The sequence below is a fragment of the Phocoena phocoena genome, chromosome 11 (genome assembly GCF_963924675.1).
Source record: "Phocoena phocoena chromosome 11, mPhoPho1.1, whole genome shotgun sequence".
Classification (NCBI taxonomy): Eukaryota; Metazoa; Chordata; class Mammalia; order Artiodactyla; family Phocoenidae; genus Phocoena; species Phocoena phocoena.
The window spans coordinates 62,639,810-62,663,801 of NC_089229.1; the positions used below are offsets into that span (position 1 = coordinate 62,639,810).

A 23,992-nucleotide genomic window follows, 5' to 3' on the forward strand; every position below is an offset into this window, starting at 1 on the left:
GAAGTGGCTTAAGATTAGGCCAACATATAAAAATAAATAATTTCCTGTCTTACAGCAATAGGCAATTCAAAGAAAAAGCCATTCGGTCACAGCAAAACGTAAGTAGGAATAAACCTAACAAGAAATGTGTACGATTTATATGAGGAAAACTGTAAACCTAAATAATAGTTACCTATTCCCAGATGGGAAGACACAATATCATAAGGATATCAATACTCCAAAAATTAATCTATAAAAGTTAATGCAAGGCTTCCCTGGTGGCGCAGTGGTTGAGAGTCCGCCTGCCGATGCAGGGGACACGGGTTCGTGCCCCGGTCCGGGAAGATCCCACATGCCGCGGAGCAGCTGGGCCCATGAGCCATGGCTGCTGAGCCTGCGCGTCCGGAGCCTGTGCTCCACAACGGGAGAGGCCACAACAGTGAGTAGGCCCGCGTACCGCAAAAAAAAAAAAAAAAAAAAAAAAAAAGTGAATGCAATCTTTATCAAAATATTACTGTAATTTTCTAAATCTTGACAAGCAGATTCTAAAGTTTAAATAGAAGATTAAATGCTCAAGGAAAGTCAAGAAAAATTTAAAAATTTAGAAGAGGAATTTGCCTGAGCAGATATCAAAACATACTAAAAATCAACAAGCCTCAAAACCAAAAAGTCATGAAGGAATACTGATTGTGAATAATGAAAGATAAGACAAACATGCATGTTCTTTAGTGGCAAGACTCATAATTTTTGTCGAGTTAGTTCTCCCAAAATTTCTTGTAAGTACAATGCAATATCCATAAAATCTTCAACAGAACATTTTGGTTTTTTTTTTAACAAAATTTGTTAGGTGATTCTAAAGCTCATATTAAAGAAAAAAATTCACAAGAATGGACAAACATTCTAAATAAAAAAACCATGGAAACAATTTGTCCTTTCAAATAACAAAATATGCTAAAAAGCTACTGGAGTTAAAACAGGGTGTTATTAGTGCAGGAAGAGGATAGAAGGAATTTGATAAATACTGAAGAAACAGACTTACGCATAACTAGGAATTTCCTTTATGATAACGGTGGCACATCAAATCAAGGAGAAAAGATCAAGTATCTAACAAATTGTTTTTTAACAAATTACTATTTAGAAGAAATAAGAGTGACACTTCATAATGCACCAAAAGAAACTGAATGTGTTTAAAAGTTAAAATTTAAAGAAAAAAATTAAGGTATTAGAAGAGAGGAAAAATATTTAATAACTTCAGCATAGGCAGGGCTTTCTAAGCAAGTTGTACAGGTGAACGTTGATAGATATGGCCCCCAAAACAATTAAAATGCAAGAAACCATATACAACAGGTGTCCCCAAGCTGCCTGAACCATCCCCCCCACCCCCGCCACAGTCCGTGGAAAAATTGTCTTCCACGAAACCAGTCCCTGGTGTCAAAAAAGGTTGGGGACCGCTGATATAAACGTTAACATTTTTTAAATTACAAATAAGAATGTGTTTCCAGTATATTTAACAGACAGTGAAATATCCGGAACATAAAAAAGAGCCCAGGACTTCCCTGGTGGCGCAGAGGTTAAGAATCCGCTTGTCAATGCAGGGGACACGGGTTCGTGCCCTGGTCCTGGAAGATCCCACATGCCGCGGAGCAACTAAGCCCGTGAGCCACAACTACTGAGCCTGCGCTCTAGAGCCCACGAGCCACAGCTACGGAAGCCCGCGCGCCTAGAGCCCGTGCTCTGCAACAAGAGAAGCCACTGCAATGAGAAGCCCGCGCACTGCAATGAGTAGCCCCCACTCACCGCCGCAACTAGAGAAAGCCCGCGCGCAGCAGCAAAGACCCAACACAGCCAAATATAAATAAGTAAATAAATTATAAAAAACAAACAAAAAGATTATAAAAAAAGAGCCCTACCAGTAAACAATAAAAATTGACCACCTAATGAAAAAATAAGTAACAAATAATAAATGGCTAATAAGGATACAAAAACATTTAAAAACTTACCAGCAATCAAAGAAATATAATTTTAGCAATAACAGATAAGAAGTACCTAAATGATATATAGATACTGGGTGTATCCCTTCCCTTGATGGCTGAGGATCATAAGCTACAGAATCATAAAAGCCCAAAACTCTTGAGGGTGATTTGTCCTGTTGTGTGAAAGATTTGGACACTGGGGAGGAGAATTCTTTCCTCATCTGGAAATTGCTGCAAGGACCTCGTAAATCTGTAACTGCTACTGACCAATCTTTCCTGTCACATAGAGAACGCACCTGAGGAAGAAGCCAACATACAGCTAGTGGATTGGGCATGGGAGGGAAAGGAGTGGAAAAAAGGTGAGGGAAGAGGAGAGAGAGGGATTAGATTAAGATTCATTATGCACTTGGGTCCAGCTCCATCACTGAACGTTTAAAGTAAGCCACTGGCTCCCCTCTATTTTCCAACCTATTCTCAACCCTCTATTATCAGGCCTCCACTCCTAGTCTATTGAATCAGTTTGGTAATGGTTACCAGTAGCCGTCCAACTGTCAAATCCAATGGACTCGTCATCTCACTTACGTGGCATTTATACTTTACATCTTGAAATTTTCTCCTTTAATTTCTTTAACATCTCTTTCTCCTGCTTCTCTTGTTAGAACACTTAATGCCAGTATTGTTTGGGAACTCCTTTTCCTCTGCCTTCTTTTACATTTTTAAAGTGTTTTTACTTGAAAATATTTCCAGGTATAGAGAATTATACCTATGTACCTATCTCACCATCTATTTCTGCTTCAGAACTTTAAAGACATTATAGATACATTTGAAGGCCCTATACATGCATCCCTAGTATTATTTACCTCCCTTCCTCCTTCCCAAAAGATGGTTATTTAAAAGGTATCCACCATCTTGCAGCCGGTATCATTCCCAAGTATATTATTACATTTTTATACTTTTACTAGATGTATCCATAAACAACAGTAATTTTAAAACTATAAATAAAAGGTATCAAACTCCATATGTCAATCTAACTTGCTCTTTCAATATTTCTTTTGACACATAAGAGCTGTTTCCAGTTCATTCACTTTAAGTGATATATAGTATTTCATCACAAGACATACTATAGTACTACTGACTCATCTCCTGCCTCCCTCTTAGACTTACCTTTGTGAATATATTGGGCCCACCTGGACAATCCAGGAAAACCTCATTCCAAAGCTTTAACTTAATGACACCTGCAAAATCCCCTTTGCAGTATAAATAACTTTCACAGGTTCTGGAGATTAGGATGTGGACATCTTTGTGGGAGAGATTATTCAACCTCTCATACTGTTTTAACTACTGCTCCCTTAATTCCAAACATCTTTCTCACCTGGACAATTCCCAAACTATTCACATAGCCACCAGCTTTGTGTTCTCAATTTCGAATATAACCATAATCCTCTCCTTAAGACTTTCGGTGGTTGAGCATTCCCTACAGAATCAAGTGAAGTCATTTTCTTAGCATACAATTGGTCATGATTTGACTGCAAAGTAAATTCAGCTTTTCTCTTGTCGTCCTCTACTGAAACCTACACTCCACCCATTCCAAACTATTATACTGAATTTGCCACATGGTCATGCCTCTTTGCCCTTCTTTACTTGCACTGTCAGTATGCTGTTCATTCTTCCTTCACCTACCTAGCCACATATTGTTCATGAATCCATTTGGAAGTTAATGCCTATCCCCCCAACCCCAGCAGAGCTGACCACCATTGAATGTGTATTTCTAATACCATCAAAACATTCATAACACTTCATAGTAATATTTTGGCTTATAATGCTCCACTCTAGTTATTAAGGGTAGAAATTTCATAATTTTAGCATTCTGTGCACCTAGTGTCTTGGCTTATGGTAGATATGTAAGATCAAAATGGTCATAAATGAAACAATTAAGGTCATGGAGTTAGTGTGTGGGTATTTCTAAGATTTGAATACTGATGGAAAGTGGCATGCTACGCAAACAGCCATACATCCACAAGAAAATAAGTGGTGAGACACAATAAAAAATGTTTTTAACTTAGTAAGTTAAATCTGGAATCTTGAAGAGTATGTGCTATTACTCCCTAAATTTTTGGATGAGTAAACAAGCTGAGAGAAATAAATGACTTGCCTAAATACACCAAGATTAATAACAGAGTTGGCTATAGCTATGGGAAGACTATAATGTTACTCAGGGTTGGGGGGGATTTGATAGACATTCAAATTTTATAACCTTCTAGCTGTGTTTATGAGCGTGTTACTTCATTTCTAGGACACAGCTGGTTTGCTGAGGCATGTGTGAATTATGTTTTTTAGGGATCTTCCCATAGAAAAATGGCAAGTTGATAATAAAATTTTTTTTAGCAGTGATAACAGTCACAACAAGCTTAATGCTTTTAATTCCTCTCCAATCTGACAATTTTATTGGTGAGGATTGGAAACATTAAAACTTGAGTGAACTCACATGAGAAGTGCTTAACAGTAGTTGGCATGGAGACTGTCCAGGTGGGAAGAGAGGATGATGATTAGGATTAGGGTAGCAACAATTAAGACAGAAATAGGGGTAGATATAAATTAAATAATTTTTAGCCCTATCCCTAAGTAAGCTGAAAGAAAATGTAATCTAATGAAAACCACCATAATGCTAGAGATGAACTGTCTTTTAGAATTAAAGGGAATGATTTTAGTTCAGTATTTCTTTTGCAGTTCCCCCCCCCATCTTGCCATTGTTAGGATTATCAGAAATCCTGCAAGAACAAGCATAACCATCTCAAAACCGTACCGATATCTCCCTGCCCACAAAAGGTTCTTTGCCAATGTATTCAATCATAGTGAATGCCACAAACTTCCATCCAGTTCCAAAGTCACAAATTCATGAGTCATTTTCTATGCCTTCCTCTCACCCTCTGTATCTAACCCATTCACGTCTTTTTCCCAAATGTTTCTCAAATCTACCACTTTGCTCCAACTGTATCATCACCAGGTAAAATCTAACTCGTCTCATCTGTTCTCCATAATGCACAAATTTCAAACCCAGGAGTCTGGCTCTTAACCTCTTTCTCTGTCCTCAGCTTGGAAGACGGAAAAAGGTCCCCCCCATACTGTATCTGCAGGACCCTATAATTCTTCCAATGCATCATAAAGATGTACAGGGTTGCTCCTTCATCTGGAACACTCTCCTCCGGGCTCACCTAATTAACTCCTACTCCTTCAGATATCTGTCCTCTGTTTCTCAGGAAAGCATTCATCCCTGTACCACCCCCCACTCCAACTGCATGGATTCTGCCTGGTTCTGGCTTTCACATTTACTGCTGGTCTAATTTTGCAATTACTTATGATTATTTCATGCTAAGCACCATAAGGGTAGGAATCCAATCTATTTTTTGTTGTCTAGCACAATGCCTGGAACACAGCATGCAATACATACTGGCTAAACAAATACCCCACCCATCACGATTAGGTCCAATGCTAAGTAAATACCCTCAGTTTTGACATGTCGAGGTCATAGTTATTTGTATAGGCAGAATCTGGAATGCAAAATAGCAAAATTAGAACTTAGATGCATCATTCAAAATAAATATAAAACATACGTTAAAGATAGATAACAGCCTACATAAGGTTATAGGGAGGCTGGAGTTCTATGGTTCATTAAGTCTGATACAGCAGGTATGCAGAGGAAACAGGAGAGAAGTACAGCAGCTTCAAAGATTTGCATAACAGCTACCAAAAATGAATTTAAAAGAGAACATTTAGGAAGCTTGTTCCTTCCCACAACACCAGAAGAAAATGGAGCATTATGAAGAAAGTGAAAACATCTCAATTCCTTTAAACCCTCACACAAACTAAAGACACCCTTGATAGTTTTCACTCCAGAGATTTTTAAGGAAATTCAGTCCTCTAGTAGTGTTAAACTTTTTATAAAAACTTCCAGGCATAAAACTGAAATTTAAACTTGGAGACATACTTCGGTTAACATTTTCTAACAAGGCATAAATATATAAAGTATCTCAGTGATATGACTCTTGATAAATCCATTCATTTTTAATACAACTCAAAAGCCTACATAACTGGGGCTTCTCTGGTGGCGCAGTGGTTGGGAGTCCGCCTGCAGGGGACGCGGGTTCGCGCCCGGGTCCAGGAAGATCCCACATGCTGCGGAGCGGCTGGGCCCGTGAGCCATGGCCGCTGAGCCTGTGCGTCCGGAGCCTGTGCTCCGCAACAGGAGAGGCCACAACAGTGAGAGGCCCGCGTACCGCAAAAAAAAAAAAAAAAAAGCCTACATAACTAAGTTTATCAATTGCTCATTAGTCCACCTAAAATAATACACAATTACAGTGTGTTCCTGATATGGTCAAGAAGAAATTTAAGTTATGCACCTCCTCTCTTGGCCAAATAAACTCACTAACACACTGATAGAAAGCCCTAAGGCTTTGTTAGCATGTTTCCCCTGTAAACCTGTTATTACTGGGATGATTTTGCTGGTATCAGCTGTCTTCATTAAGATAAATGTTCATTAGCAAAATAAAGGTTTTAGCTGTTGAAAGGGCAATGCTACGGAAGTCATCATCAAAGTGAATGTTCACATTAAATGTTACCTTTATATGTATTATTTATAAACACACTCATAACACGTAACTTGTGGAATAAACATTTCTGAATATATGAGAATTAGAAAATCGAATTTGAAATTGGCCTATATTTTAAAAGGCCTAGATTTCTACTATTCAAGAATAAACTGTGGCATAACAGCTATGTAACACTTCAGGGTTTTTTAGCAATGCTATATTCAAAAAAAGTTGAGCTGTCACATTAATTTCCAGATACCAGTTGTTAAAAAAAGCCAGAGATTGCTCAGCTTTTCCATTTTTGCCGTTATCATAGTTTAAAAAAAGATTAAAAGACTTATTTAAATTTCCCAGTAAACCTTCCCTTAAAAACCTCCCCCAAACCCTTTAGCTCTAGGGTTTGCAATCAAAGATGTGGTTGAAAAGGTAAAGGTAACCAAGGGGGTTTCTCTTGGAAACAGAAGTTTAAAGACCCAGAATTTGCACACTCAAATCAGGCCATAATCTGACCCACAAAGGCAAACCCTCAAGCTGCACATTGCCCTGTGATTTTTCTCCCCTTCAATAACTGCTTCTGACACTAAAAGAATTTAAGAAAACCCCAGAATCACAGAGCTGAATCTTCTAGCTCTCTACCCTCACTGCGCAGATGAAATATCACACAATCCATACCCCACTCCCAAAAACAAAACAATAGCTGAAACCAGAATAGAACTGGAGAGTGGGCAACATAAAAACTAATCAGAAAGTAAATACAAGTAGCCATTAGAGATAAGCCACCTGGAGAAAAGGAAACCAGTCCTGCTTTTTAATAATTTTATTTTTTCTAATTTTGTGTTAATTTCCCATAGCACCTTGGCAATGTTGAAAACAAAAGTACAAATACAACGATGTACTCATTATAACATAATATGCATGAGCATGTGTCACACCATTTACGGGGGGGTGGGGGTGGGGGGGAGGGGGGAGTGCAGTTTTGACAACAAGAACAAACCTAAGCAATGGACAAGAGAAGCCAGATAACTGGTTCTGACTCCCAAACCCTAACACTTAAGAGATATCACTCACACCTGAATCAGGCAAAAAACAAAACACAAAACCCAATAATGATGTGGATTGTTTCTTACACTAATCAGTGTTTTGTGCTTCAAAACTGAAAATAAAACCATTTCATTGTATACACAGCCTGCTGATATCTCACTTGTACTTTCAGGAACCGTCTACTCAACAATTCACAGCTTTTAAAAATAAAATTGAAACTATTTAATAATTAGGTGGAATTTAAAAAAGAATACACTCTCAACTTGAAAACAAATTCTCTTTCAATTTCTTAAAATGTCCTCAATTAATGAGGACTGAAATGTCTATGTATCTTCTTGAAATCTCAGACTAAATTAGCATACACCAAAAAGCCCAAAGTTAAATTAATGGCCACCAAATTGTAAGGAAATATGAAAACTTAGGAAAGAACACCATACACTGTAGTTAAGAATTTACAAAAACTCCTCTTTCGCATTTTACCTTTTCTGTAAAAACAAAACAGTACTTTTAAAATATGGTTAATATACATGGCCAACATAAATAACAGACTTAATCCCAGTGCTGCTCAACTGTATCAAAGTAAAACCAATGGACATTTAAGCCAAAAGACTAAATATTTAAGGCCATAACTAATAAAACTATAAAGTGTTCAGTAACTTTTAAATACTAGTCTCTGCTCCAGCAGATGCTAATACTCCCTCATTACACCTTCTCCAAAGCCAACCTGGTATTCAAAAAGAAAAAGGAATGTACAACAATATTCAAGATACCTTAATTTTAGAAACCAAAAATAAATAAATCTGCATGTCATCTGATCACATGCAAATTGAGCACATAAGATAAGAACAATAAAACCATATCACTGAAAGATCTTTTCTTCCAAAATCCAGTTGAAAAAAATTTAGATGGATCATTCCTTTGAATGCCAGTGTCTATATTTGCAAAAATGAAATTACTCAGATTAAAGACAGGCCTAGATACCATGAAAACCTTAATTATCTGGATAGAAAATGGAGGCAGGTTTTGCCATATCTCTATCTATATACCTTCTCTGTGAAGTGCAAGGTGATGAACTTGTGTGACTCTTGTTCTCATGCATTTAAGAAGTATGGCAGAAGATCACTGAACCATACACTCAAGATCATTTGTATCTACTTTTACCCTCCAACAACCCAAGGACACGTTAAGTCATAAGGATGAAGAGAAAAACTTGACATTTAAATTCCTCCTTCTAAAGAACCAAATAAATAGTTAAACTACAATGAATGCCCGACCCTCATCAGTTACAGAGTAATGCTGGACAAAAAAGCCATCAGTTTCACACAACTCACAGGCATCATTTAGATACAAACCTTAAATCTGATATAATAAAATAAATGCTAAATACATATTGTGAATATATATATTATATATATACACACACACACACACACACATACACCCACACATTATTCTTCCCTATACATCCCATCAAAATGGGAACTATTAGCTGTAATGAGGCAAATTAACTGAAAAACATTATATTTAATATGAAATTTTAAAATGGTCACATCTTTAAATTTCTACTTTCAATAACACCTTCTGGGAAAAAGCAAGAACACACTTGCTTTCTTGAAAAAGAACTCTTTTCTTGTGTATCAATTAGAACATTTAGTTTTTAGAAGTTGGGTAGACTAACAGCAAGTCATACAAGGATACAAGTAATATAGGCCTATTTCTGTGACACATTGTAAAAAAAAAAAAAAGTATTGTTTCATCTAAGTGCAATAATTAAGTTTATAATCCTTACCAAGCGATTTTTGTAAAATGTTTATTCTCTTAAATCCAATACATTCACAGAGTGTTAACACTTTAAACGTTTATCATTTCCACCAGCTGCAGCATTATCTAAGTAAACCAAAATAAGCACTTTTATCAGATGTAGTCAGTGATTATTAATACTTTTTTTTTTAAAGGACCTAAACTTCCCCCAAATTTCAGCACAGGTAGTTTTATGGTATGTTTCATTTAGTAGAAAATAGTGTGTAGAAATGAATAGTTTCAAACTGCTTAAATATATCATGTTATCAATCCACCAAATCAAAAGCAATTGCCAAGCTGAATAATAAGTTACAAAGAAATGATAATTCTGGCTTGTACAGAAATGTGCGGTGTTTTCAAAGCTCTGAACAGTTACCTACTAATACAAATCTCCAAAGCTTAACTTAGAGTTGGAAGATGAGTTTCACAGTAATGTAATTTTAACCCTCATTTACATTCATTTTAATATATTACTAAGATGTTTACTCTATGTCACAATGGTGCTTTCCAGTGTTCACAATTTACAGTTTCAATTTGTACATATGTAATTCACTAACATAAGGGACAGTTATTACTATCACAAACTATCCCTAAAAAAGAAAACAAAACCCCACCTTACATAGAACTCTGAAAATGGTATGACTTAAAACAGATTAATGCAACATGGTTTTTAATTTTTTAGCCATTTTCTAAACACCAGCATGTAAACTTGCCTATTTAATGTGAGAGCTACAACTTTATTCACTGAGAAATTATATGTTAATTTTAACTATCTAACCTCAACTCAAAAATTTTGTGACTTGCTGGTTCTGTTTCTGTGAATTCCAAACTGCTTTGCTTTTTTTTTTTTTTTTGAGAAAGGGAAAGAAGGAAGGTGATAAATACATTGTAAACAGAAAAGGTTGTCCCCAAATTAAACCTTTAAAAAGAAATTTCTTTTTACATCTATACTATTTAACACTTTAAGAGTCAGCTACAATGTTTCATCTTTAACACTAACACAAATAAATTACTGTAGGGTCGGTCTGCCCTATCATTCTGGGATCTAAAGTTCTAAATACATGACCAGACGAGTAAAATACTTTAATGTTCAAGTCAGAAATTTAGAACAGTTATATGATTTGACTAGACTGAGCGAGGCAGCTAGAAACATACAATTCTGTAGGTGATTGGTTATTTTGCTTTTGGGGGTGGATAATCAAAGAACAGAGTAATGAAGAAAGTAACAAAAAAAAAGAAATCGTTTCCTATTTTAGGGGGGGGAAGAAAAATCACAGGGCAGCTTAAACCTCTGAGCTCCATTTGACCCACCCCCTCAGATATAACACAAAATTTTAATTTTTCAAATAACCCCCATTCTTTCCTTGAGTATCAAACTGATTGGTAGTCACATCCCCAAGTACAATCAGAGTTTAACAGCTTGTTGAATGAAATATTAGTAAGGTCAAAAAGACAGACTAAATTTCAAACTGGAAAAAAAAAAATCTACTCAAGTATTACATTCAGTTTTCAAATCATTTACTAACATGACAACAGATTTGGCTTCAATCATACTTGCACACACTCACACCACAACAGTCACCCCAGCCACCGATCTGTTTTGCAACACAAGGCCATATAGGCAGAAATGGCATTCTCCAAGCCAAACTTTAAATAGATTAAAAAAAGTAATTTCTAATTTTACAGAAATGTTTCTTCAAAAAATATTTTCTCTCACTCCCTCATCTCCTATACTGAAGGATGTATAATGTGTTTTTCTCCCAAGCTAAATCTGAACCCTCAAAATTGATTCCAGGCAGAAGATCTCTGCAAATTAAAATCAAAAACAAAAATAGAAAAATTATATTTTTATATATGTATACATATATATATATATTTATACTGATTGGAATCCTCCAGCATTTTAAAATCGCTTTAGAGATGAATTTTGGGATTCTATAGCTCACAACTCCAAAATCCATAATGATTTAAGGATGTACTTTCTCTTGTTTCCTTCCTGGCCACGCCCTCCCCTCCAAAACAGTTCAATATAGCCAGGCTCAAGTTTAATGGGAAGAGAGAGAAGTTTTTGAACAGTTTTTTTGTTTTTGTTTACTTTGGTGATCTGGGTGGCACGTATTGCTCTTTGCCATTACGTCGAGTCACTCCCTGAGGTATAGCCCTATGGCCAAACTGGCGTCTCTGTTCCCTGATTTTTCCAGCTGCTCCCCTGGGAATGGCATTGCCTCGGAAGCCAGAGTAATCCTTACTAGCCCTTGCTTCTGGCTTCTCATGTTGTTTCTCAAAGGACTTCTCAGGAGCTCCATTCTCTTCATTTTTGGTGGGAGATACTGCATTGGAGCGAAGTTCTCGCAGTGGCTGCACAAGAACTGGAGATGGCTCTTTAGGGGGCTTCTGGCACACTTCAGCATAACTTAGCTTCCGAGGTTCCTTTGAAGTAAAGATAAGAAACAAAAACATTTATGGTACATATTCTCTAAATAATAAAGTACAGAAAGAATAGTGTTAACCACAAGAAATCAGTAAGTTATCTTGTAGGAAAGGGCATTAGGCAGTCTCTTATACACTGCTATTAAAGTGTGCAGGTACAATCTTTAAAAATAAAATTTGTTGAATATAATTAAAAAGTCTTAGCAATTTATGTATGATACAATAATTTCACTTGAGATATTTATTTGAAGGATATACAAGTCGGCAATGTTTATAATGATGCAAAAAAACCTGGAAATCTAAATGGCTAACAAGGAAGAACAGATTAAATTAATAATGGTACATCCACATGACGAAATAAAATGGTTCCATTCTCTCTTCCCTGACTACAAAGAACCCTAAGAGAGATACAAGAATCTCAGCAGAGCAGTTGGAAACCAATAATATAAACTCTTAATTACCTCATCTGAAAAGGAGAATAGGGATGCTATGAGAATGGGCTAAAGCATAAAATAAGTCTTTAGTACTGGTCCTAGCATATAGTAGGCATTTCATAAGTGGTAGGTGCTATTCTATTATTATTATCATTATTATTAAAAGACAAGATAAAATGTTCTTAACCTGGAAAAAAAAAAGAGCTATACCAAAAATGCACTAGTTATATCAATGAATGAAAGACTTAAAGGTAAATTCTGTGGCTTTTTTTCCCCTGCTTTTCTGTATCTTTCAAATTATAAAAACGATTCTGGAAATTGAATAAAAATGGCAGTGGCTCCTCATGGGTTTCATATAAGCATTAAGCATTAAGCATTTCATATAAGCATTAAGCATTAAGCATTATACAAAAAAGAATTTCAAGAGCCTCAAAGGCTCTATACCCTAGCCCCAAAAAAGGTACAGTCATCATAATGAGAAGGAAGCTTCACTTAACCACAATCTAATTGGAAATAAAGCAATCAAAAGAAACAGAATAAACAGTAATTTCTTCATTCCCTCAACAAGGCTAAAATTTCCAATTTCTTCAGAGTGACTTTAAATTCCTTTTTCGATGCGGGCAACCAGCCCCAGTTGGGCTATTTCCAAATGACTCTGCTCTAGCAAAGAGTTATGTGAAAAATAAAATTTCTCATTATTTAACCTATTGTTTTATTCTCGCTAAACTAAATTCATCAAGTTACCTGTAGGGCCACAGCTACAGCTGCACTTATGTTACTATTACATGGTGAAGCAGTATTTGTTCTCGATGGCTTTGCAGTACTCGGGGAAGAAACTGGTATAGTTGTCTGGTTGGGAACATCTTTCTGAACAGTGGAATCCTCTGTTAGATCCTTTTCTTGCTGAGTTGTGCTATGGAAAAAAGAACTTGACATTAGGCTTAGTATAGAGCACAAAGAAACACCTGAGAAATGATCAGAAGAAAAAGTAATCTTAATGTGAGAGATCATCTACTTTGAAATTGTACCTTAATGCAGAAAGCTCAGCTGTACATGGAGGACTGGTGCTCATACTGAGTTGCTGGGCAGAGGTGCAGTCTGTCTGTTCATCCTCTGCAGTCACCGGGCAACTAACTCTCAACTCTTCCTTATCCTTAAAGTGGAAACATATTTCAAAATTGAACTTTTATAGATACTTCTCCAAAGAAGATAAACAAATGGCCAATAAGCACATGCATGAAAAGCTCAACATAACTGTCCATTAGGGAAATGCAAATCAAACCCACAATGAGAAACTGTTTCACACTCACTAGGATAGCTATAATCAGTAAGACAGACAATAATGAATGTTACTAACGGTATGTAGATATTAGGACTCTCATACATTGAGGGTGGAAATGTAAAATGATGCAGCCACTTTGCAAAATCAGTCTGGCATGGGGATTCCCTGGTGGCGGAGTGGTTGAGAGTCCGCCTGCCGATGCAGGGGAAACGGGTTCGTGGCCCGGTCCAGGAAGATCCCACATGCCGCGGAGCAGCTGGGCCCGTGCGCCATGGCCGCTGAGCCTGCACGTCCGGAGCCTGTGCTCCGCAACAGGAGAGGCCACAACAGTGAGAGGCCCGCGTACCAAAAAAAAAAAAACAGTCTGGCAGCTCCTCAAAAAGTTAAATATAGAGTTACCATATGACCCAGCAATTCTGCTTAGTTATAAACCCAAGAGGAAATACGTCTATACAAAAACTTATACACAAATGTTCACAATAACATTATTCACAATAGCCAAAAAGTGAGAACAAGCTAAATATTCAGCTGGTGAGTGGATAAACAAAATGTGGTGTAACTATCCAGTGGAATATTATTGCACAATGAAAGGAATGAAGCACTGATACACACTATGACAAAGAATGACCCTTGAGGACATTATGCTAAGTGAAATAAGACAGTCACAAAAAGACAAATACTGTTTGATTCCACTTATATGAGATACCTAGAGTAGTCAAATTCAGAGACAAAGCAGAATGGTGGTTGCCAGGGCCTGAGAGAAGTGGGGGAATGTGAGCTGCTATTTAATGGGTAAACCATTTTAGTTTTGCAAGATACAAACAGTTCTGGAGACTGGTTGCACAACAATGTAAATGCATTTAACACTACTTAACTGTACATGCTTAACATGGTCAAGATGATAAATTTTATGTTATGTGCATTTTACCGCAAGTAAAAAACGAATATCAAGAAAGAGCCCTAGGGCTTCCCTGGTGGCGCAGTGGTTGAGAGTCCGCCTGCCGATGCAGGGGACACGGGTTTGTGCCCCGGTCCGGGAGGATCCCACATGCTGCGGAGCGGCTGGGCCCGTGAGCCATGGCCGCTGAGCCTGCGCGTCCGCAGCCTGTACTCCGCAACGGGAGAGGCCACAACAGGGAGAGGCCAGCGTACCCAAAAAAAAAAAAAAAAAAAAAAAAAAAGAGCCCTAGAAATTAAAATCGACCGACAAAATAAAAATTTCAGTAGGTTTTTAGGGGTATGGGATTAAAATGTTTTAAAATTTCAAAAGGTTTAAAAGGTAACATTCAGGATAACTCTGTAGAAAATATAGACAGGTACAAAGATAAAAACTAGAAAAACCAAACAAGAAAATCAGAGGTTCAACATACAAGGTCCAATATCAAATTAAGTGTTCATCCCATATTTGTGGGTTGGAATTATAAGAAGTACACTTTATTATTATTCTTTAAAAATGTATCTGTGGGGGGCTTCCCTGGTGGCGCAGTGGTTGAGAGTCTGCCTGCCAATGCAGGGGACGTGGGTTCGTGCCCCGGTCTGGGAAGATCACATATGCCGCGGAGCGGCTGGGCCCATGAGCCATGGCCGCTGAGCCTGTGCGTCCGGAGCCTGTGCTCCGCAGCGGGAGAGGCCACAGCAATGAGAGGTCCACGTACCGCAAAAAAAAAAAAAAAAAAAAAAAAATGTATCTGTGGGGACTTCCCTGGTGGTGCAGTGGTTAAGAATCCGCCTGCCAATGCAGGGCACACCGGTTTGAGCCCTGGTCCAGGAAGATCCCACATACTGTGGAGTAACTAAGCCTATGCACCACAACTACTGAGGCTGCGTGCCTAGAGCCCATGCTCCGCAACAAGAGAAGCCACTAAGATAAGAAGGCTGCGCACCACAATGAAGAATAGCCCCTGCTCACCGCAACTAGAGAAAGCCTGTGCACAGCAACAAAGACCCAATGCAGCCATAAACAAACAAACAAACAAATAAATGTGTCTGTGTATCACACCTCACCAAATCTGAGAAGCCATCAACTTTAAAACACACCATTATTTTATATACTAAGAAAAAACACTGCCACTAAAACTACAATAGTTTTTAAATTATAAAACAGCCTGACTTTCATGGGGAAAATGTAATAATAATAATTTTTTTTTTTAAAAAAAAGGTCTTAGGGGCTTCCCTGGTGGCGCACTGGTTGAGAGTCCACCTGCCGATGCAGGGGACATGGGTTCGTGCCCCGGTCTGGGAAGATCCCACGTGCCACGGAGCGGCTGGGCCCATGAGCCATGGCCGCTGAGCCTGTGCTCTGCAATGGGAGAGGCCACAACAGTAAGAGGCCCGTGTATCGCAAAAAAAAAAAAAAAAAGGTCTTAGAAGTGGTGAAACAATTACAAAATTGCATCATTTTTTTAACAAGGGAAGACAGTGAAATACCTTCAAACTTCTGAGGGAAAATGATTTCTAATAGAGAGTTCTACAGAGATAAGCTACTGATCAAGTGTGAGAACAGAAGAACATTTCAGAATGCAAGATCTCAAGAAATTTATACTAAAAACCTTATACAGGAAGCCTGGGAAGATGTGACCCACCATAATTTGGGGAAGTCATACAAGAGTAAGAAAAAGAAGGGATCCACCGAAGAAGAGTAAAGAAAATTCCCAGGATGACAGTGAAGTCCCAGGAACACAGCTGTGCAGAGTATAAGAAAGAGACATAATAACAATAATAGAGACATAATAACAATATACCATAAGCCTCAGTTATGGAAAAAAATGATGCAATATTGAGATGTGACATACAAATGATGGCATGACCTAGTCTACCTGGCAGTGTCTTTTACTTTCTTAGTGATACCAAAATAATGGGGCATCTTGTAATTGATGGCAGCATAGATATGATGAAGTACAATATACTGAGAGGATGAGAAAAGTATATTGGTTTAAGAGAGCTAAACCCTCAGCTTCTAGAATGTAAAGTTAATAGAAACGTCTAAAACTGAAAAATCTAAGAAGGAGCAGTATAAACATGTTAATTAGATATACAGGGATAAATGTCAGGAGAAAAAGCTAGAGTTGAAAGTGGTAGCAGGGGACTACTATTTTTCATTATAAGCCTAGATATACTATGTACATGTACTCTTGAAAATGAAGCTGAATTAGAAACAAAAGGTAGAAAATGAGAAAAATTTGTGGGGCATGAGGATTTAGCATATAAAGAGGTCTGCACTTAAAAAAACATTGTAGGATGGGTTATCCCAACCTTTTGACATCAACTCTCCATTTATTTGGAAGACTGAGTTTACCAGAGTAGCTTAGAATTCATTCGCGTTATCACTTAATTATCGATATATGCACTTAAGTGGAAATGACATTTTCCATTCAGCTTTCATAAATTAGTTCTACCAAGCTGGGTTGACTGATACAAAGACAGGCAAAGGTGAAGAAACATTTTATTGACCTTGTGCAGCTTTATCACAAATCTTTTCATAATACTCAGAGTATGCTAAAAACTCATGAATAAACACTATGATAGAAATAAACATTGAGTGCAAATAAAATGTTAAATAACCCTGAAAACAAAGGCAAAAGATTGGTCCCATAAGATAAAGATTGGATGCTTCAGTGTTTACCTTTTCTTTGCAGACACCTTTAACAACATCAGACAACCTACTCTCCAAAACAAGTTCACCTGGCGTTCTTGATGAACTTCCAGGTAAAGGAGGAAAATTTGAGGCTAATAAGTCAAACTTTGGTGTTGGAGCCTTTGCTTCAGCTGTTGAAGGATGGGGTCTCTAAAAGACACAAATCAAAAAACAGGTTACATGCTCATCTCATTCTCTAATTCTGTACCACAGAAGCTGAAAGCTCTAAGAAACAAACAAACCAAACTCCACCTAATGAAGAGAACTGTTCCTCTATAAATTCCTGGATTCTCATTTTAGTTGAGTTCTCATTAGTATTGATCAATCTGACCTATCTTTAGTCAGCTCCTTCTATTGGTTCTTTTGCAAACTCTGCCACACTCTTTAAACCTTCTAATCAATCTCCACTATTCTTTGCTTTCTAAATTTGCTATACCCTCTTCCATAACAAAAATAAACACAAAAACCCCTACACTATCTAAATTTGCCATCATCTTTTCTCCTTTTACAGTCTCAAGGGTAAACAATATCCTTCCTTGAAAATCTTTTCATCTTTCTCCTCCACCTACCACTCTCTATACCCTCTGACAAACCTCTCACTTGTATCTTCTTCTCTACTCCCTCACCGCACCACTAAAATTGCTTTGACAAGTCACCAATGCCTTCTTCCACAATGCAAAATCTGACAGACTTTTTTTTCTGACCTCACTCTAGCATTTGGTATGGTAAACATTCTTTCCTGTGGGAGCTCATTCTTCCGTTAGCTTCTGATACCTCTTTTCCTTCATTCTCAGATCTGACAAGCATGTGCTCTTCTCCCACTGACCACCTCTTTGGATGGTTTTGGTTTCTATATGATTGCCACTCTTTCTCCCTTTCCATACTCTCCCTGTGTGATATCCATTATCCACAGCTTCAACTACTAGCTACATGCAAACAACTCTTAAAACAATCTTTTTCACTTTTTGGTGAATTTTTGCTGCACAACTCTGAAAATTTACCAAAACTCACTAGGTTGTACGCTTTAAATATTTTCAGACCAGATCTTTGCCTGAAACCCAGATATCAATTTGCCTATTAGCTATCCCCACTTGGATTTCTCTTGGATACTTCAAACAACAAAATGAATAATCACATTTTTCAGCCCCACAGCTACTATGTTCCTCAAGTTCCATTCTTGGCCTTTTTAAAAATCACTTACTCTACTGAGAGTCCCCTGCATGATCTCATCTACTCTTGTAACTTTAATTACTACATGTAAGCTTACAAATCCTAAATTGTACCTCTAGCTAAGATCTCCTCACTGCACAAGGGTACCCCCACCCTGCTCTTTGTACTAAGAAGCATGCCGGTCTCCTGTTTCTTCAGTCCTAATCTTCAGTCCTCAATCCAGGTATTTTCAACATATTAAACAGACCTCTAACCTAATCTCTCCTCTCCTCAATTATTCAGGGCCACTTGAGGATTCACATAGACTGCTACAATGGTATCCTAAAAAAGGTGTTGCCTAAAGTCTCAAGGCTGCCATGGTATAGAAAGCTATAAATGAAAAACCAACACTTTTAAAAGGTTCACAGTTTGCCCCAAGGACTATTCTTTTTGTTATAATGCAATATTTTTCTTCTTTGAAAATTTGTACCTTTTCACTGCTTAAACATGTGATATCTGTATACTTATGTGTATATGTACACTATATAGTATACTATTATATATGTATATAATTCACTACTTATACATGTAAAGTGAGTATTATATTTCACATTTATGATATAAATGTAAATTCCAGGCAGGGTTTTCTTCAGACCTCCATGTCTTCCTGTACTATTTTTATTTCTCAACTCCTTTTGACCACAGTTAAGAAATGGGAAACAATCACCATGAACAAACCACACACACAAAAAAAATATGAATAATTTGAAGCTAGGTAAGTGAGGATTCAAATAAGAACCTGCCTAGAACTATAAAAATTTTTTTTTTTAATCTCGAAGTGGTTTTACAGGATTGGCAAATATAAGAATCAGCACTAGGTAGAAAACTGCCCCCAAGTAACAATTAATAAATAGTACAACAGTTTCCAACACCATCCAACAGAGCTTTAAAAGTGAATCACATATGCTACCAGACTGGCAAAAAATCATATACCTTGTAAGGCTTATGGATAAACTTTTTTTCAAAGAGTGAAAATCAGCACAACCCCTATAGAAAGCCATTAGGCAGCAACTTACTGAACTGTGACTCAGAAATTCCACTTCTAGGGATTCTCCTTCAGATACTACAGCACACATAAGAAGTGATGGTTATATGATGTTATCATTGCACTGTCTGTGGCAGCATTGTACAATCAAAAGATTGAACCTCTTTAAATTTCCATTAATAAAGCAATAATTAAACTTTCCATGGAATATTTTCATATATTTTATTTTAAACCATGTGAACAGATTAGGTATTCAAGTAATTTTTTTTAAAAGTGAGCAACACAGGTCAAAGTTCTAACTATATGTGTGCTTTAAGGGTGAGGGGTAGTGGTGATGGTGGCTATTTCAGGGTAAGAACAGGCTCTAATTATAATCAATATTATAATCAATAAAACAAAAACCCAGAAAGATACACCAGAAGTCAACGCCATAGTAAATCACAGAAGAAAAAAAAATTTGAACGTATGTAATTAAAGGTTAAAAAAAAAAAAAAAAACTTACTGGGATCCTTTCATCTTCCCGACGTCTTCGACCTCTGAAGAGAGTTCTCCTTTAAACAATGACAAAAGGGAGTGGGGGTGGGGAAGCAGGTGGGAGGGACAACTCATAAGTTTCTTCAAATGTATACATTCTATCAAAGATGGGTGAACTTCTATTTTAAGTATCTATACTTCCTAAATCTCCTTTATTATTAAAAGATATATTTTCTTCTGAAAAGACCCTGAGCTAATCTACCAAAAACTTCACCTACTACCACCACTACCACTAAGTAAGCTGGGCCCATTTTTATTAGCAGTGCTCCCTCCAAATCAGAAGCATATTAGGGTTCATTTTTTTTGTTTTGTTTAGGAAGGGTAAATAACATATAACTCCATTCCCACAGTTTAGATGTTGCTAGAAATTAAAACTATGATGCAGATGGAATCTTATCTTTCTAAGCTAATCTTTCCTTAGTGAACTGTAAAGAACTTCAGAATAACTTTTATAAACCTCTGACTCAGAGCTATATGGGCATTCTGAATTTCTTAATTATGAAAAACTAGTAACACATATTACATGAATAAAGTATTTAGCATAACTATATACCAATAATTAAATTTAAAAATCACTAGATCATGGTCTTCAAACATTCATATTATGATTAAAGAATTTTCATATACTTTATTTCCATATTTATTACCATATTTCCTTACCTGCCCCTACCATAGTCCCCATTCTGTTCCATCTGCAAAGTGGGAGTCTCTTTTGGAAGGTAGCTTTGCTCCTGGTGCCCTGTTACTGTAGGGTTATGTCGTTCAGTTGCAAAGTTCCTTGAACCAGATCTGTTCAATGGTCCATCCCCCAATGACACAGAGCCCTCTGTTGAGTGTTCTGAACCACTTGACCTAAAATGAGGCTTCACACTATAAGAAATATAAGACCATATATGTGAAAGGATAAATTAAAATGGAAAATATTTTCTCTTAATGGTAGAGACTCTTAACAGGCCAAGTTAAAAATTGCCTTCTGCTCTATTCTGATTTTCCATAAACTGGGTTGGACACAGAAGCATTGTGTTGTAAAAATGTAAACCCTTTAATGTCTCAGACATATTATTTTTAAAAGGCAAAGAATTTTTACATTAAAAAAAAGCTGTTTGGAGAGATTTGGGAAGTGATCCAAAGTTCTTCAAGATAAGGCTACTTCTACCCCCAAATTTAGGATATAACTAGGATTTTAGCTAACTTCTTTAACACGAACTGCAGTTCTGATACATCTAAATCAGCCAGGCTGGAAGCTTATTGAGTCTATGCCATACATTCTCAATGGGGCAACAATACCCACAAAGGGAGTAAGAACTGGCATACATTACACAAATAGATATACAATAATCTCTATTATTAAATTTTCATATGGGGGAATTGGGGGAAAAGTCTAAAAAAACTCTTTAGGGGACTGATAATTTTTTTTTAAAGTAAGGAACAGTGGAATATATTAAAATCCCAGCTTCCTACTAAGCATCCCTCTCCAAATGAAATCAGTTGTTCAAAGATCCAACAAAGATGTGAGACCAAAAAACTAGGAAAATATAACGCAACTAATAGCCTGGCATGACTTCATGAATTAAGGTATGGAATCTGGTAAAAAACAAACCAAACCAAAGACAAACAAAGCAAAACAAAACAAAAACAAAAACCACCTACATCTAACAAAAGTAGTTTTTATCTTGGATGATGGGTATAAGTACCCAACTCTCTTAATTTGTAAGCAGATGAAGCTAAGGCAGGGTAAAGGAGAGAGGATGCAGTTTAATCAATAGTGAAAACATCTAAAGTAAGCCCAAGAAACTGAGGACCCTGGCTCTACAGGAGATTAAAAAAGGAAGTATTAGATCTCTATTTAGCCCCTTGCTTGCAGTTTATATACTCCATTTTTTAAGTCTATTTTCATAGTTACAAATTTATAATATTAATAACACACTGTAAATTCCTGGTTCTTTGAATAGGGATTTTAAACCTCATAATTATGAACAATTAAACATTAATTCCAATAGCATCTCCAGCTATCCTACTAACTCTTTAGAGAGTATAACAAATTAGATTACTACTACTAAAACTTAAACATAAAAATTAGGCTATAATGTTGGGCTAAGTCTCATATACAATACTTTTCCAGATAATTACTTATGCGTTACAAAATAGTTTCTGAATAGCAATGAAATTTACAGTATGTCAACTAACACAAACTAATTTACATTATCCATCATATCTGAAAATGACCTCATGAGGTAGATATTGCTGTTTATGTATCTGTTCAGAAACTATCACTCACTGAAATTCTCTCATTGCATTTCAATACACCCAGTAAACAAGTTATTAGGTTTAACAGCCCTCAGATCTCATAATCTTACCCTTCACAGAGAGGGACTTAACAATCGCAGTCTTGGCAAAAGAAAAAAGGATGATGAAAGAAAGAAGTGATAAAAGATGTAAAGGAAGAAGGAAAATGACAGAAAGATAAAGTATGAAAGGTAGAAAATTGCCCAGACTTCTGAAAGTTAGTCCTATTCTCTCTAAGTAGGTCTAGTGATCATCACTGGGCTGTTACAAGGTTAATGTAATAAACTGCTCTTGACTGATAACTTAAATAAATAAAAATAAAGGCCTGGCAGTGGTCACTTCTTAGAAGTAAGAAGGAAGCAAGGATTTGGGTTGGTGGTCAAAAGGTTCTAGTTCATCTGCAATATCTGCATTTTTATAAGGAAGTATTCGTGTATTATTTCTGTGACTAAAAATTAACAACAATCTGTATTGGTCAAACAAACGCAAAAAACTGTACACAAGTAGTTTTGAATAACAAGCAAAATTATACTAATCCTATCCTGTATCTTCAAAACCAGATATATATCCTTATAAGCAAGAATGACTTGGGACTTCCCTGGTGGCGCAGTGGTTAAGAACCTGTGCTCCCAATGCAGGGGGCTTAGTATCGATCCCTCCTCAGGGAACTGGATCCCACGTGCACGCCGCAACTGAGGCGCCCACCTCCTGCAACCAAGGAGCCCACCTCCCAAAACTAAGACCGGGTCCATCCATCCATCCATCCATTCAACCAACCAACCAACCAAGTAAGTAAATAAATAAATATACTTTTTTAAAAAACCAAGAATGACTTGACTGTCATTCTTGGCTTTCTTATTGTATTTTTACCTCTTATTGTATTTTTATCTCTTTTTTTACCTCTTGAAAGCACAGCAGTGCTCTCAAGTGACAATAAAGGAATACCATAAGCCCACTTAATGTATTTTTAAGTAAAGCATTTGCAAACACCAATACTTTTTGTTGTTATTAAAAATTGTTTTTAGTCTCTTATAACCAAGACCTCTACTTCATGTAGACGTAACTGTTTAAAGCAAAATTCACCTCTTCAAAGAAACGTGAAATCAACAGATACATATTTTTACAAAGCTACTATTTCTAATCATGAGAAATCTGTATCTCCTCACAAGGGAAGTTATAAACTGTCATTTGTATTAACTCAATAATTATTATTATTTTTGGGGGGGGTTCGCGGGCCTATCGCTGTTGTGGCCTCTCCCGTTGCGGAGCGCAGGCTCCGGACGTGCAGGCTCAGCGGCCATGGCTCACGGGCCTAGCTGCTCCGCGGCATGTGGGATCTTCCCAGACCAGGGCACAAACCTGTGTCCCCTGCATCGGCAGGCGGACTCTCAACCACTGCGCCACCAGGGAAGCCCATTAACTCAATTACTTTTAAGAAAAAAACTTTACTAGCTATAGTAGAAGAAAAGAAAACGTGCTAATCTCAGGTCTGCTGATGATAAAAAGCCATGTAACCCTAGCAAGGTATTCATCCTCTTCAACTTTCACTTTCTTCAATTCATCTGTAAAATGAATTAAAATTACATCATAACAAAGGTCTTTCCAGATTTAAACATTACTGTCTCTGTGTGCACATGGAAATTAAATAATCTTTTTGGAACAACAGGATGGAGGTTAGAGGACAGTGTGTGTTTTTAAAGCTCACTGTACTTCTACTCATATGTCCTAGCAATACTTCAATTTTGCTGTTATTACTGTATCACCAAACTAAGGATCAACTACAAGAGCACAAGTAATCTTTTGTTTATAAAGAATCCTT

The 23,992-nt window shown here is 37.0% G+C and overlaps 1 protein-coding gene across 13 annotated transcripts in view; it reads right to left on the minus strand.

Moving 5' to 3' along the window:
* Positions 1 to 9,381: 9,381 nt before the first annotated feature.
* Positions 9,382 to 23,992, minus strand: part of LARP4 (La ribonucleoprotein 4) — a 64,263-nt gene continuing 49,652 nt past the window's right edge. For 6 of the 13 annotated variants that reach the window (XM_065888348.1, XM_065888345.1, XM_065888344.1 and 3 more), the window contains 6 exons: positions 20,548 to 20,757; positions 19,856 to 19,904; positions 17,148 to 17,309; positions 13,272 to 13,396; positions 12,988 to 13,156; positions 11,471 to 11,809 (listed from right to left, as the gene is read on the minus strand). In XM_065888348.1, the coding sequence (XP_065744420.1) occupies positions 11,471 to 11,809; positions 12,988 to 13,156; positions 13,272 to 13,396; positions 17,148 to 17,309; positions 19,856 to 19,904; positions 20,548 to 20,757 (1,054 nt within the window). Of the gene's footprint in view, positions 11,817 to 12,987; positions 13,157 to 13,271; positions 13,397 to 17,147; positions 17,310 to 19,855; positions 19,905 to 20,547; positions 20,758 to 23,992 lie in introns of those variants that run through there. The other 7 variants (XM_065888350.1, XM_065888349.1, XM_065888353.1 and 4 more) reach the window with 5 other exon arrangements.